The 14,569-nt window shown below is 35.0% G+C and overlaps 1 protein-coding gene across 2 annotated transcripts; it reads right to left on the reverse strand.

Moving 5' to 3' along the window:
* Positions 1–948: 948 nt before the first annotated feature.
* si:dkey-33c12.4 (uncharacterized protein LOC560112 homolog) lies at positions 949–12,412 on the reverse strand. Of its 2 annotated transcripts, none has more exons than XM_048204214.1 (18): positions 12,195–12,412; positions 11,806–11,849; positions 11,603–11,681; positions 10,324–10,502; positions 10,157–10,240; positions 10,003–10,071; positions 9,647–9,835; positions 8,543–8,695; positions 5,071–5,149; positions 4,909–4,999; positions 4,641–4,782; positions 4,432–4,536; positions 4,191–4,281; positions 3,269–3,419; positions 3,108–3,182; positions 2,899–3,001; positions 2,581–2,687; positions 949–1,791 (listed from the first exon to the last, which is right to left on the reverse strand). In XM_048204214.1, the coding sequence occupies exons 1-18, from the start codon at positions 12,220–12,222 to the stop codon at positions 1,668–1,670; spliced, it is 1,893 nt and encodes a 630-aa protein (XP_048060171.1). In that variant the 5' UTR covers positions 12,223–12,412; the 3' UTR covers positions 949–1,667. The 2 variants fall into 2 exon arrangements, with proteins under 2 accessions (XP_048060171.1, XP_048060170.1); XM_048204213.1 differs by having other exon boundaries at positions 10,324–10,508; positions 12,195–12,411.
* Between the last annotated feature and the right edge of the window lie 2,157 nt (positions 12,413–14,569).

Consider the following 14,569-nt stretch of genomic DNA (forward strand, 5'->3'; position numbering starts at 1 on the left):
GAACTCAGTGTATCATCCCAGGTGAAAAAAAAAAAGTACACTTCTATAATGTATTTAAAGTGCTCTATTTTCACGCACTAATTTTGAACTTAATATACTAAAAATTCTTCTTTAGTACTACTTAAGATCATTTTAAGAACATCTAAGTGTACTGCTATTTTGAGACACCATGAAATATGAACTAAAATGTGCTTTTAATATACTATCTCTGTATTTAAAAAATATATTTAGCTACCACTTGTAGTACACTATGGGTTCAAATGTGCTACAAGTAGTATCTAAATACATTCCCCTTCATACTTAAATTGTATACAACATACAAAAAAAAAAAAAAAAAAACACAACCTTCATAGAACTGAGTTGATGCTCATCTTTGTGACTATATGTGCCTGCAATTTTTTGTTTCCAATAGAAAATGTCAGAAACAAATGTCATTATTTCCACATTACTGGGAAACCAGTGAACAGAAATTCAGCATCAGTATCAACATTGAACTGTCTTAAGTTGAATAATCTTTATGAAAATAATTGATCATTATTTTCCTGTTTATCACTGTAAAAGTTGCATTAAGTAGACTTGACTTGAGTATCCATTTACACCAGTCAGTTTACACAGACTGACAGACTCAAACATTAATTAGGCTCAAGTCTTGTAATCTTTTACTGTTTTGACATTCAATTTCTCATTATTTGGAGAAGCAATCATTCACAGATTAAAGCTAAACATTATTACACAATATTTTCCCTTTTAATTATAAGGGTTTTGAAGGTCTAATGAACCTTAATATACATTTTCGTTTAAATGAGCTGAAGTGCAGAAAAAAGTCAGTCTACGTATATCAGTATCAGTTTGTTTTGTGATTGCACTAGAATGGAAAATGAGCCAGAATAGTAGGTAACAGATATTACTGATTAAATGAAAAAAAAGAAAAAAAAAAGAAAAAGAAAATTCAAGATTTTCCCATTTTTCAGGGCAACTTTTATTGTATTAGAGAGTAATTTTGCATTGCTTTACAGGTATATCACTGGAAATCAATTACAATTTAATGCAAACTTTTCCTCATCAAGATGTATGATATAATACTGTTTACGCCAAATAGTTTTTATAACAGACGTGGCGTGGAGAGATTTGAATTCAACTCATGACACATTTCAACTTTTACAGAAGCAGGTAAAACCTGCAGGTTAGAATCAGTCCAAATAAAACCTCTCAGAGAGAGACAACACTTATGGTTTGAAACCCTCAGACAGGGTCATAATAAGGCAAATATTCTTCCCAATAGTTAAAAAAAAAAAAAGGAGATATTTGCAGTGACCATGTATTAAACTTTGGACAGCCTTAAAAATAAATATAAAGCTTCACGCCACTGTCGAAACATTAAAACCAATAACTGACTTACTGAGTAAAAGGGAACATACTATTTTGTGGGACAAATTAAGTTGATTAAATCACAGCCATCATACCCGTTTGTCCAAACTCAAACTCTCTTTAACTTGTGTATAGACTGATAGTAAGACTAACTATTTGTAGACAAAAATGATGAAATATCCAGATGAATGACCAAACACGATAGCCCCACATTGTTTTATGCATGTGAAATTTTTACTGTATCCAACTAATTACACTGATTTTGAGAGGTTTAAATCCCTCTGTCAGTGTGCTGTGAATCAGGGGTGTGGTTTGGCTTTGTGGCGGTCAACGCCCTTGTTTTCTGGAATATGCTTGTAAGTGCAGCGGTCATTCTTTAAGCAGCCAGTTGTCCTCCAAAAATAACATTCATCAGGTTGTTTCCTGAGGAAAAAAGTAAAGACAAAAATTTCAAATTACCATGTAAACAATTATTAGGCAGAGGCTATTTGCACTAAGTGAAAATAGCAGTATTTTCTTTGCACTAAGTATAAGTACTGTTAGATGCGATTTATACTACTGTGCAAATACTATTTGCACCGCAGTGTATTGTAATACATTGTAAAACAGCATGCAATACCATTCATTGAATGACTATATTTATTAAATTCATCAATGGATACTGCCTTATTAGGACATTACTTGTCCCTAAAGCCCTCCCGTACACCTAACCACACTGAACCTGCTGATCAGTAAAGGTGTCCTCAAAGGTTCAGGAAGAAAGCCACGGTTGTATATAGAGTATACTTTGAAAGGCTTTGTGTTCAGCTATACATATATGCTAGTAATCATCAAAAAAAAAAAAATATTCTTTGGGCTTAACAATATGAGCTGCATACGTCATGTCCAATTAATGCAAGGACATCATATCAAATTTCAACGATATGTATTTTAAATACCCTTTTAGCCACTTTATTTTTCGAAAATGTTCTTTTTTTGTCAAATAAACACCTCCGATATGCGATGGGAAAATGAAGAATGGGATCGGAAAAAGGCAGATTTGAATTGGGTTGGTTGCGACAAAAGGTAAAGTCACTATCCTTAATCCCCACACCACTATTCCTGTGATCTTACAGGTTTCTTTCTTAAGTTTGTCTGGTTTAACCAGTTATTTGTAGGTGGGGCTAGTGTAAATAGCCTGCAACACAATTCAAAATCAGCAAGTTTACTCACTCGGTCTTCCCTGGGGACTCTGTAGATGCATCTCTGGACACTCCAAGACGTGTGTGAATCCTATCAGGATAGCGCACCACTAGAGTTGTCCCATCAATGGCATAACCCTGCAATACACACACACACACACAAAAAAAAAAAAAAAAACTATAATGTTTCCTCTCATTAAAAAGACAACATTTATTCCATCCCCCACTGCAAGATCTTCATTTGACCTCCAATATCACCTGACAAGGGTTAAACATATTATAAGCAGCTGTATTGTACCCAGCATGTTTAACATTCAACTGAACAAAGCAACAGAGCAAAAATACTTACATGGAAGTCTTGTATGGCTTTTTCACAGTCCTCCTTGTTGGTGTAGTTAACAAATGCACAGTGTCTCATTTGTAACACTCTTACACTATGGACTTGTCCAACACTGTTACACAAAGATAAGTTATATTGCTTAAAATAAGCTCCATCACATCAATACACAATTAAACATTTTACTGATTTTGCCGCTTTCAAAACAAATGGTCACTTACAAGCTGAATAACTTATAAAGTTTAGCCTCTGTTATAGAAGGCACCAGATCTCCGACCCAGATAGGGAATAGCTCTCTGTATAGGGATGAAAGACACATCAGGATTCAGGTGATTTTAAGGTGAAAGGTTGTATCATGAAAGCCTGTACGTGAGCGTCTTACGGGGCTTGACGGCGAACTGGAGCAGCGGCTGGCATGCTGAATTGAGGCTGATTCTGAGGAAGAGGTCTGAGAGGGAATTTAGCTGGAGGTTGTGGGTGACGCTCTACAGTCATAAACTCACTTTCTCTGGGAACTAGGACAGGGGTTAAACCTGAAAAGAACAGAGAGTTATTGATGCAATCTGAATTAATTACTCTTTTTTGAGTTGGTCTGTCATATTATATATTATAAAATGGAAATCAGTGTCTTTCTGAGTGCACATAAATGCCCCCCAAAATTCAAGATACAGGGAAAAAAAAAAGCCCCTTCAGTAACAGATAAATTAAAAATAATCCATAAATGGTTCAAAGCTTGTTTTGCCTGTGTAGACTAAAATTATATACAGTTTCTCCACAAACAAAAATGTTTGTAATGTACTCCATTAATCATTTTTTAAATATCAAGGACAATAATCTACAATAATAATATTGCAGCCATACCCTGTAATGAGTTACCGTTTTAAAATTTTATAATTTATATACTTTATGAATGCTATTTAAAATTACATTAATCTCAATTATACAATTGTTGTGTAAATACATTTATGCCATATTAAAGCAGCATTAAACAGTCTGTGTGTAAGTGTAAATAAACATGATATCAGATCCACCGTAAAGATGGCTTTTGTTGATCAAATTTTATTAGTAAAAGACTAGAGTATTCTGAGTGAATTAATTTATCAAATTTTAATACAGGATACAAAAACAATTATATATTTTTTAAAAGAGAATTATAAAAAAAAAAAAAAAATGCTCCAAGAAATCACTTTCAAATTTAATTTAATATAAAAATTACTTATTAATACCCAGGGGGGCCGGGGCAAATATATCCAGTGACTGGAAAAGTTGATTTCTGACCCTGATATGTATATGTATTATCATACCTGATAGCCCGGAGAGACTTTCTAAGGCTTTTTCTACAGTTCCATGAAGAATAAGTGCATTTGAACTCTGCTCTTTGGTGAATCCCATTTCCTGTTGAAGCAGCAAGCATATTTCGATATGCTCATTCAGGTGATTTATAACAAATGGCCAACTTAAATCCAGTATGCAGCTTCTGACAACATTCAAGCAGTATCAGCACTATAACAAAGTGTGGCCCATTAGTTACTCAAATCCACTCACCATAAGCTGCATGAGCTGCACCCTCATCATCTCCTCAGCTGCATCCTTACATGTGCTGTCCAGTTTTAACACTTCACCATATGTAAGTCTGGCTTCATAATATCTCTGACCGAAGTGGAAACAACAAGATTGTGTGAGGATAAAGTAGCAGAGGGGCATTCGCAGGTCAGTCTGTACTGATGGATGACACTTGTAAAAGGTTTTAGTACCTTCAGCCCAACCAGCGCTTTGCCTTTTCTGTAAAGCCCTTTAATCCATTTGGGGTCCATAGAAAGAGCAATATCAGCATCGGTTAAAGCCTTCTCATATTCCAACATTTTTTCATAGCAGTAAGAACGATTCCCGAACAACCTGCACCAAAGACAGACACACAAACACATTATAAATGCAACCTCTTCAAAGACATGCTGTGCTTGATTTATAACTAGTTTATTCATAACTTATGTTTTAGTTGAAACTGTTGGCATGGACTCTTACTTATATTCTTTAGGGTTGTATTTTATAGCATCTGTAAAATATTTCACAGCCATCTCGAGGTTTCCTGAGGCGGCAAACTGGTTACCTATAACTACAGAAAAGACGTGGGAATTAGGAGGACGTTTCATGGCTAAACCATTTTTAAAGAAAAACTCCACTCACCTGCCATCTCCACGCTTCTTGTAATAAAATAATTTGCATTGACAGTCTCCTCTGACTTAACCTCCTCCTTGTTATCAATCTATGAGAATGAGAAATAATTTAATGTTATGGGAATGCATAATGTGTCAAGAATTGGCTGCTTCAAAAAATAGCTCAAAAGGATTATGGTTATGTAAAGATTCTTTTTCAAGCATATGGTAATTAAGCCTCTTATGCTCACCAAGGCTGCATATATTTGATCAAAAATACAGTAAAAACAGTAATGGCGTGGAATATTGTTACAGTTTAATACTATTTTGATATATTGTAAAACAATTTATTCCTGTGATAGCAAAGCTGAATTATCTGTGCCACATGATCCTTCAGAAAATATTTTAATATGCTGGTTTGGTGCTCAAGAAACTTATTATCAATGTTGAAAACAGCTGGGCTGCTTAATATTTTTGTGAAAACAGTGATAATTTTTTAGCATTCTTTAATGAATACTAAGTTCAAAAGAACAGCATTTACGTGATTTATTTTGAAACAATGTAAAAGTCTTTGTCAATTTTGAGTGATTAAATGCATCCTTGCTGAATAAAAGTATTCATTTCAATTTATAAACTCAGCAACAAATAAAAGTCCCTTTTCCATGATTCTGTATTTTAAAGGTGCCCAAGAATGCTTTTTCATAAGATGTAATATAAGTCTAAGGTGTCTCCTGAATGTGTCTGTGAAGGTTCAGCTCAAAATACCCCATAGATTTTTTTTAAATTAATTTTTTAACTGCCTATTTTGGGGCATCATTAACTATGCACTGATTTTTTCAGCGCGCCGCCCCTTTAATTCGCGTGCTCCCTTCCACATGAGCTCTCGATTATATTACTGCACATTTACAAAGTTCACACAGCTAATATAACCCTCAAATGGATCTTTACAAGATGTTTGTCATCCATGCTGTGTGCATACATCGAATCATGTGAGTAAAGTATTTATTTTGATGTTTATATTTGATTCTCTATGAGTTTGAGGCTGTGCTCCGTGGCTAACGGCTAATGCTACACTGTTGGAGAGATTTATAAAGAATGAAGTTGTGTTTATGAATTATACAGACTGCAAGTGTTTAAAAATGAAAATAGCGACGGCTCTCTTGTTTCCGTGAATACAGTAAGAAACAATGGTAACTTTAACCACATTTAACAGTACATTAACAACATGCTAACGAAACATTTAGAAAGACAATTTACAAATATCACTAAAAATATCATGTTATCATGGATCATGTCAGTTATTATTGCTCCATCTGCCATTTTTCGCTGTTTTCCTTGCTTGCTTACCTAGTCTGATTATTCAGCTGTGCACATCCAGACGTTCTGCCCTTGTGTAATACTAACTGCTCTTGTGTTATGCCTCAATCATGAGCTGGCATATGCAAATATTGGGGGCGTACGCCCCGACTGTCACGTAACAGTCAGTGTTATGTTGAGATTCGCCTGTTTTCCGGAGGTCTTTTAAACAAATTAGATTTACATAAGAAAGAGAAAGCAATGGAGTTTGAGACTCACTGTATGTCTTTTCCATGTACTGAACTCTTGTTATTCAACTATGCCAAGGTAAATTCAAATTTTGAATCTAGGGCACCTTTAAAGATAATTTTGTAAAATCTTGTAAAGTTTTACAGTGGAACAGACACTAACAGTTAACATGTGGTAGACAATTAAGGTCACAGTTACAATAACTCAAGACATTAAAGAGACCTTTCTACCGACTCTGAAAAACACCTGAAGGAAGGTCCCTGATCACGTGCATGAACATGCTATAATCCTGCTGCTGGAGGCATGAAGACTTCAGATGTGAACAGAGCAATAAACTGCAATGTCCATAATGTAAGACATTGCAAGTATCTAGTTGGAAGAGAGGAGTAACATCTCATAGCAAAAACTGGCAAATCTGGTGTAGTCCATAAGGATGAGATAAGCTGTAGAGCTTAAAGCAGCTAGTGGATACACCTTATTGGCATGTTAGTATTTTCACCAACAACAAAAAAAAAAGGTGTTCAGCCAGTTATTTATCTTTTGCTTTAGTGTGTCAGTAGGAAGTATAATTTCCATATAAAACAACAGCCGGTATCTCATCGAGTCTGTTTGTGATTACATGAAGAAACAGAAAAAACTGAGACAGACTAAATCCAGAAGAACTGTGGCAAAATCTCCAGGACGCTTGAAGAATATACATCTATATCTATATCTATACAATGGGTGTGTCTGAAACATTGCTGCTTTGTCATGTGGTTTTTAGAGGTGGGAAGGCAACAAGGGAAATCTAACATGTGAATATCCTGTTTATTGACATGCCTCCATCTGGTCACCCAGCACATGATTGCTGGTATAGAGCCATTTAGTCATGATATCAATATATAGGCAACGTTCCATGGGAATAATGCAGAAAATTCCCATACACAATTAATTTGCCTTGACATATAAGTGAGAATTTGTACATTAATCAAAACAGTTCTATTCAAGTACAATTTCATCATCATCGTGTGAAAATCTGTGCTACTGCATCCTGTTCTGCAATCTCTTATGTACACATTTTGGTAAACATTAACTTTGAGACAAAAGTTTCACTTCTACTCCTATCAGAGCTGCTTAGGGCTACTTAAACAGCCTTGCCATTTTTTGCAATTTTTATCTCTCTGTGTGTTCAAGAGAACAAAATCATCACTTCCTGTGAAATTTGTGCAGAAAAACAGTAATAGAAATGGAAGTTGCTGCAATTGAGGAAACCACTGTGGCTCTTTTTTCCTACATCATAAATTACTTGCATTTCAGAGCACACAGATGAAACACAATAAAGGCTGATGAGTTTCTTACTATCATCCCAAGAACCTTCCCCGAACAAAATATATCAAAGCATGCTACGCTAAGTGCAAATAGCGATAGATGCTATGTACACGAAGTGTAAATAGCAATTAGATAGCATAAAAGCATGAAATAGCATATTTTCTTAGCAATACACTTATTTACACTAAGTGCAAATAGTTGTTAGATGCCATTTATACTTATAAATAGTGGCAGATACTATGTGCACCTCAGTATGTTGTACATTAGGATGCAATAACAGATTGCAAATTATTTATTAAAATTATTGAATGGATGCTGCCTTATTGGGAAAATAAAGCCTTCCCTACACCTACCTTATTATTAAACATGTGTTAAGCACTTTATTTCCACTTTTAAAATATTTTCTTCATTTTTATTGAAAATAAATGCCTTTCTGATCCAAAGCTACTTCCCTGACCCATACCCTCTACGCCACTGCAGATGCTGAGTAGCACACGTCTTTTTTAAACTTGTGTGGCCCAACCAGACATTGGTAGGTGGAGTTAGTGTAAACAGCCTTTGCCAACAAGACAGGCTATTCACACTCAGTGCAAACAGACACTCCAAATATCAAAACCCTCACAATTTTCCTACATTCAATCCTTTCCAACCTGTTTTTGTGGTGTAGTGGTGACTTTCTCATCTGACCCACGCTGTTTTCTTGAGTTTGCTTGAGGTTTCTTGTCAGGTTTGGGTTTTTGTTCTAGTTTGCGCTTAGCGATAGCAGCTGCGTTTGACACGAAACAGCTATTCATATCAAGCTCCTAAGACACACATAAAACACCATCATGAAAATCAGCATTTTCCACTGAGTGAAGAGCTCTAAAAAAATATATATCATCTAAAAAACATATCACTTTTGAAAACGACAAGGGACATTAAGGATTAAAGAATTACATTTCCTGATAATTTACTCACCCCGTGTCATCCAAGATGTTTATGTCTTTCTTTCTTCAGTCAAAAAAAAATTAAGGTTTTTGAGGAAAACATTCCAGAACTTCAATGGCTACCAACGGTTTGAAGGTCCAAATTGCAGTTTCGGTGCAGCTTCAAAGGTCTCTACACGATCCCAGACAAGGAATAAGGGTCTTGTCTAGTGAAACGATCGGTCACTTTCTTAAAAAAAAAAAAAACACAACAACAAAAATTATACACATAACCACAAATGCTCGTCTTGCACTAGCTCTGCAATGCGATCATCACGTTGGAAAGGTCACACGTGACGTAGGCAGAAGTACTGAGCGAGAAAGTGTTTACAAAGCGAGCATGCAAAGACTAAGTCAAGCAAAACAAGTAGGGCGAGTTTTTCGCCCTTCCGCGTTACTTCCGGCAACGTCATGTGTGACCTTTCCAACATGATTACGTAATGTGTGGTGCATTGCAGAGCTAGTGCAAGATGAGCATTTGTGGTTAAAAAGTATATCATTTTAATTTTTTTTTTTTTTAGAAAATAACCGATCATTTCACTAGTTAAGACCCTTATCCCTCGGCTGGGATTGTGTAGAGTCCTTTGAAGCTGCACTAAAACTGCAATTTGGACCTTCAAACTGTTGGCAGCCATTGAGGTCCACTATATGGAGAAAAATCCTGGAATGTTTTCCTCAAAAACCTTAATTTCATTTCAACTTAAGACAGACAGACAAACATCTTGGATGACATGAAATTATCAGGAAATTTTAATTCTGAAGTGAACTAATCCTTGTCATATTGCCCACCTCTGGTTCTATAGTTGACTCTTCCTCTTCATCATCTTCCTCATCGCTACTGCTATCACTGCTCTGCACAGGTGCTGAGGTGCGTTGAGGACCAGAAGGCACAGATGAACAATTTTTGTTTTTAACTTTATTTTCATTTTCATTTTTATCTGCATGTTTAGTCTTTTCTGGTCCAGGGTCAACTTGTACCTTAAAACAAAGAAACACACCAAGATAAAATTAAGTCTGTGTCCTTTCAGTGAGACAAACTCAAAATGAAGGAGGTATGATGAGTGACCATAAACTGCAGCATCATTTTTACTAATACTTAAACCATACAACATAGCAGTCACAAACAATAACGTATTTTCTCTCACCGGTTTATTTTTTCCTTTATCTGCATTCTCCTTCTCTAATTTTTCCAGCCGACGTCTCTCTTTCTGTCTCTGTTATATTTCAGAAAAATGTAAATTAAAATATTCCTGCTTATGATGATCAGACAAAAAGACTTTTTTTCATGTATGCCCTCACCATCTTTTTCTGTTTCTTCTTCTCTGCCTTTTTCTTAAGTTTTTCCTCTTCATCTACTAGCACTTTTGCATTTCTTTCTGCTTCCTAAAAAGAATGTAAATAGTAATGTTAAATAAAAAGCTAAATAAAACAAAATAACGAGTGAATCACAGGTGTTTGACACAAACCTCAGCTGTTAAGTGTTTGGATGGTTTTGGCAGGCCTCTATCAAGGAAGTTGCGAGAAAAGCCACAGTATCTGTTGTTTGTACGAATGCCATACTTATCGTTATCGTCGTCATAATCATAATAATCCTCATCAGATGAATCTTCATACCCTGTAAACTGAGCTGCAAAGTGGTCCAGTTCTGGAACTTCAATACAAAAACAATTTGTTTAAATGCCACACAAACCTAAAGTTCATTAAAGGGTTAGTTCACCCAAAAATGAAAATTCTAACATTAAGTACTCGCCCTCATGTTGTTCCACACCTCTAAGACAAATTAAGATATTTTTGATAAAATCCTTCATGAGGCTTCGAAGCTTTACGAATCTTTTGTTTCAAATCAGTGGTTCGGAACGTGTATCAAACTGCCAAAGTCATGTGATTTCAGTAAATGACGTCATAAGCGTTTCGAAATTTCAATGATTCACCACTGGGGGGCATGACTTTGGATGTTTGATTCACGCTCTGAATCACTGATTCGAAACTAAAGTTTCACAAAGCTTCATGAAGTGTGTTTTGAAATCGCCCATCACTAGATATTGTTGAAAAGTCATTATTTAGTTTTTTTGGCGCATAAGAAGTATTCTCGTCGCTTCATAACATTAAGGTTGAACCACTGTAGTCACATGACCTGTTTTAAATATGTCTTTAGTAGCTTTCTGGGCGTTTGAAAGTGTTAATTATCTTGCTCTCAATGCAGGCCTCACTCAGCCATCGGATTTTATCAAAAATATCTTAATTTGTGTTCTGAAGATGAACGAAGGTCTTACAGGTGTGGAACAACATGAAGGTGAGTAATTAATGACAGAATTTTCATTTTTGGGTGAACTAACCCTTTAAGTGGAAATAATAAATGGGAAAAACACTACAGTTATGAAAATATTGTGAACCAGTTCATCTCCTTCCTTAAAACGAAGAAAATATATTTTTAAAAAAACTTTATTGAAGTCAGCATGAAATGGAAGTTGCGTTAGTCTTTTCTGCCCCTATTGTGACATATTGAAAGGGCAGGACTTCTTTTTGTTCCTCAGAATGGATTGAATCATTGTGATGTGTGAATGCATATTTTCTTTTTTGCATTTAGAGCACTTAGAACAAACAATATTTGGAGTAGTTTTAAATGATTGCAATTGCAATAATAGCCAAATTTGAATTTTAGACCAGCCCTATTATATAGGGTTTAAATAAGTGTCCATATATGACTATTAGGTCATGTTTGAGTAAAATAAAGACATTTCTTACCAAATCCATAACCAAAACTTAAAGCATCTAAGATGCTGCGGTTTTGCTGTCTATCATTGATGAAATCCACCATAGCCTCCTAAAAAAAAAGGCAGCACAGAAAAATAGAAATTACGGATTCAATCCAACCACCCCAAAATAATTAGAATTAAAATAACGCAGATGCATGTGAACAATTAATGCACAGAAACGTAATGACTCACGTGAGTCCGCTGGAGGCGCTCATCGTCACGCAGCCGGAAGTATTCTGAAAGAATCATTTGAAAATCATTTTTTAAAAGTTTGAACATGACTTACTTAAACACAGATACACACTAATAGTGTGATGTGTGTCTCAGACCTGCTGTATGTGATCAAAACATGGCTTCTCTTTCGTATACTGTTAAAGTTTGAGATATACAAAAACATAAAATATACTAGATTAACGAGACCGCATGAATAAAAACAGAAATGGTTAACTCTTTCAGAGCCTCTGCACAAGTTCCAGGCCTGTATTGTTAAACGACACGTCTTCTCTACTGTTGTTAAAACTACATGTGTTTGCATGGCGAAGTTTTGGTAGACGTCATGAAAAAAGCAGAGCGATACTTACCAGGTCCCATGGTGTTCTTTCTTGACATTTTAGCGAATATATTTATATATGTTAAGTAATTCTAAATTATAAAATATTTAAGTAACTTCTAAATGGTTTTACATTCCTTCCAATCCTAGTGTTTTCTCAAGATTCGTCTCCACCTTTGCACAGACAGTGCCCGCTTACGCGCATGCGCACCTACTTCTAGACGGATGCGTACGACGCTCATGCTGCACCACGTGGTGCAGTTGAGACGAGAGAAATAATTTTATAATTTTTAAATAAAATAAGACGACTGCATTTATAACATATTTTAATGTAAACACCTTTTCCCCATTCTGTTTATTATGACGTTGCAAATTTAATGGACACTATTTATTTACAAAATAAAATGCAAAAACTATGCCTTAATATCAGATCAATGTATTTAAATACTGAGGAAAAATATAAATACTGGAATAATCTATAAGTACTGGTATGTTGGATTGATATTTTATATTTTTATTACAAATACAGTGTAGTTTTGTAGAATAGCTTTGGAGAACTATGAGCAGAAATAAGAAACTGCAAGTCTATGTAGGCTCACTGTTTAGTTTATCACTGAACATGTACAGGTACTTTTCCACTGTACAGAGATATTACGTCTGCATTCTTTTTGGCTTAATGCTTTCTGTCAGTATTGGGAAACCTTTGAAGTAAATTCTTGCGGAGTGAGGTAATAATCATAGAATTTATTTTAGGGGGTGGACTGTGGGTGCACCATTGGGGAGAAGCCAAGAGGATAATGAAATAATTGTGGCAAGAGTTTAGGGATGAGCCAAAAAAGAAAGGGAGGAGAACACCTGTGAATGAGGTCATTATGAACTGTATAAAGGTGGAAGCTGTGACTGGGATTGTTAGATGTTCTGCAGGCATCTTAAAGTCTGAGATTTGGCACCTGTAACTCCCTGACTTGAGATTTTTTTTTTTTTTTTTTTAAAGAGAGAAGTATAGAGAAGTAAAGAGAGTTTATTCCCTAGTTTGTTTGAATGACCCCAGAGGGAAACAGCAGGAATTTTTGTTAAATACACATTTGACATTTGAACCTTGCAAGAGCACTTTTGTGTTGTTAAAGGGTTAGTTCACCCAAAAATGAAAATAATGTCATTTATTACTCACCCTCATGTTGTTCTACACCCGTAAGACCTTCGTTCATCTTCTGAACACAAATTAAGATATTTTGATTAAATCCGATGGCTCAGTGAGGCCTCTATTGAGATCAATATCATTGTAACTCTCAAGATCCATAAAGGTACTTAAAACATATTTGAATAAGTTCATGTGAGTTCAGTAGTTCAATCTTAATATTATAAAGTGACGAGAATACTTTTTGTGCACCAAAAAAACCAAAATAATTTTTTTTAACAATATCATGTGATGGCCAATTTCAAAACACTGCTTCGGAGCGTTACGAACGGTCATCACTAGATATTGTTGAATAAAGTCGTTATTTTGTTTTTTTGGCGCACAAAAAGTATTCTCGTTGCTTTATAATATTGATTGAACCACTGAACTCACATGAATTGATTTAAATATGTTTTTAGTACCTTTATGGACCTTGAGATTTACAATGGCATTGCTCTCAATAGAGGCCTCATCAGATTTCATCAACCATATCTTAATTTGTGTTCTGAAGATGAATGAAGGTCTTACGGGTGTAGAACGACATGAGGGTGAGTAATACATGACATTATTTTCATTTTTGGGTGAACTAACCCTGTAAGACTTGAACGGTGCATCTCAACTGAATCACAAATAGATGATCTGAACAGACATGTGGCCTAAACCTGTACAAACTTGTGATTAGATATTTTTTAGATCCTAAAAATAAATATTTTTATGGTTTCAACTGTTTTGTATTTACATCTTTCTTTACTCCTATGCCCTCTCTAAAACTAAATAAGATGGTATGTGTTGGCAATTACTAAATTTCCTACACATATCTGCTGCTGTAACAATAGTGTTTGGTCACCAAAATGTTTATTAGCTAAAATATTCAGCTAAATGTGATTGTTATCTTATTATTTTAAACTAGGACTTCAGTTAAATAGTACTCTAGGAGCTACATAAATTACAGGACATTACACCTCTTTAGTTTAAGGTTATTTTGTTTATTTTGCTTAAATTTAAAAATTGGCCACTAAATTAGGAATTTTTCTCTAATATTTATGTAGTTTTCTGAATCTGGAGCAGATCGTCAAGACAATGGCATCATGATAAAACTTGTTTTAAATTACAGTAAATGCACATTTTAATTTTGTATCGACAGTTCTCAATAAATTAATCTAAAGTAACAAAACATAATAACAATACTTGGGCAAAGTTCTTGAAATAACGTTTACACCACCAGTATT

Source organism: Megalobrama amblycephala, linkage group LG10 (genome assembly GCF_018812025.1).
Source record: "Megalobrama amblycephala isolate DHTTF-2021 linkage group LG10, ASM1881202v1, whole genome shotgun sequence".
In the NCBI taxonomy this organism is placed as follows: Eukaryota; Metazoa; Chordata; class Actinopteri; order Cypriniformes; family Xenocyprididae; genus Megalobrama; species Megalobrama amblycephala.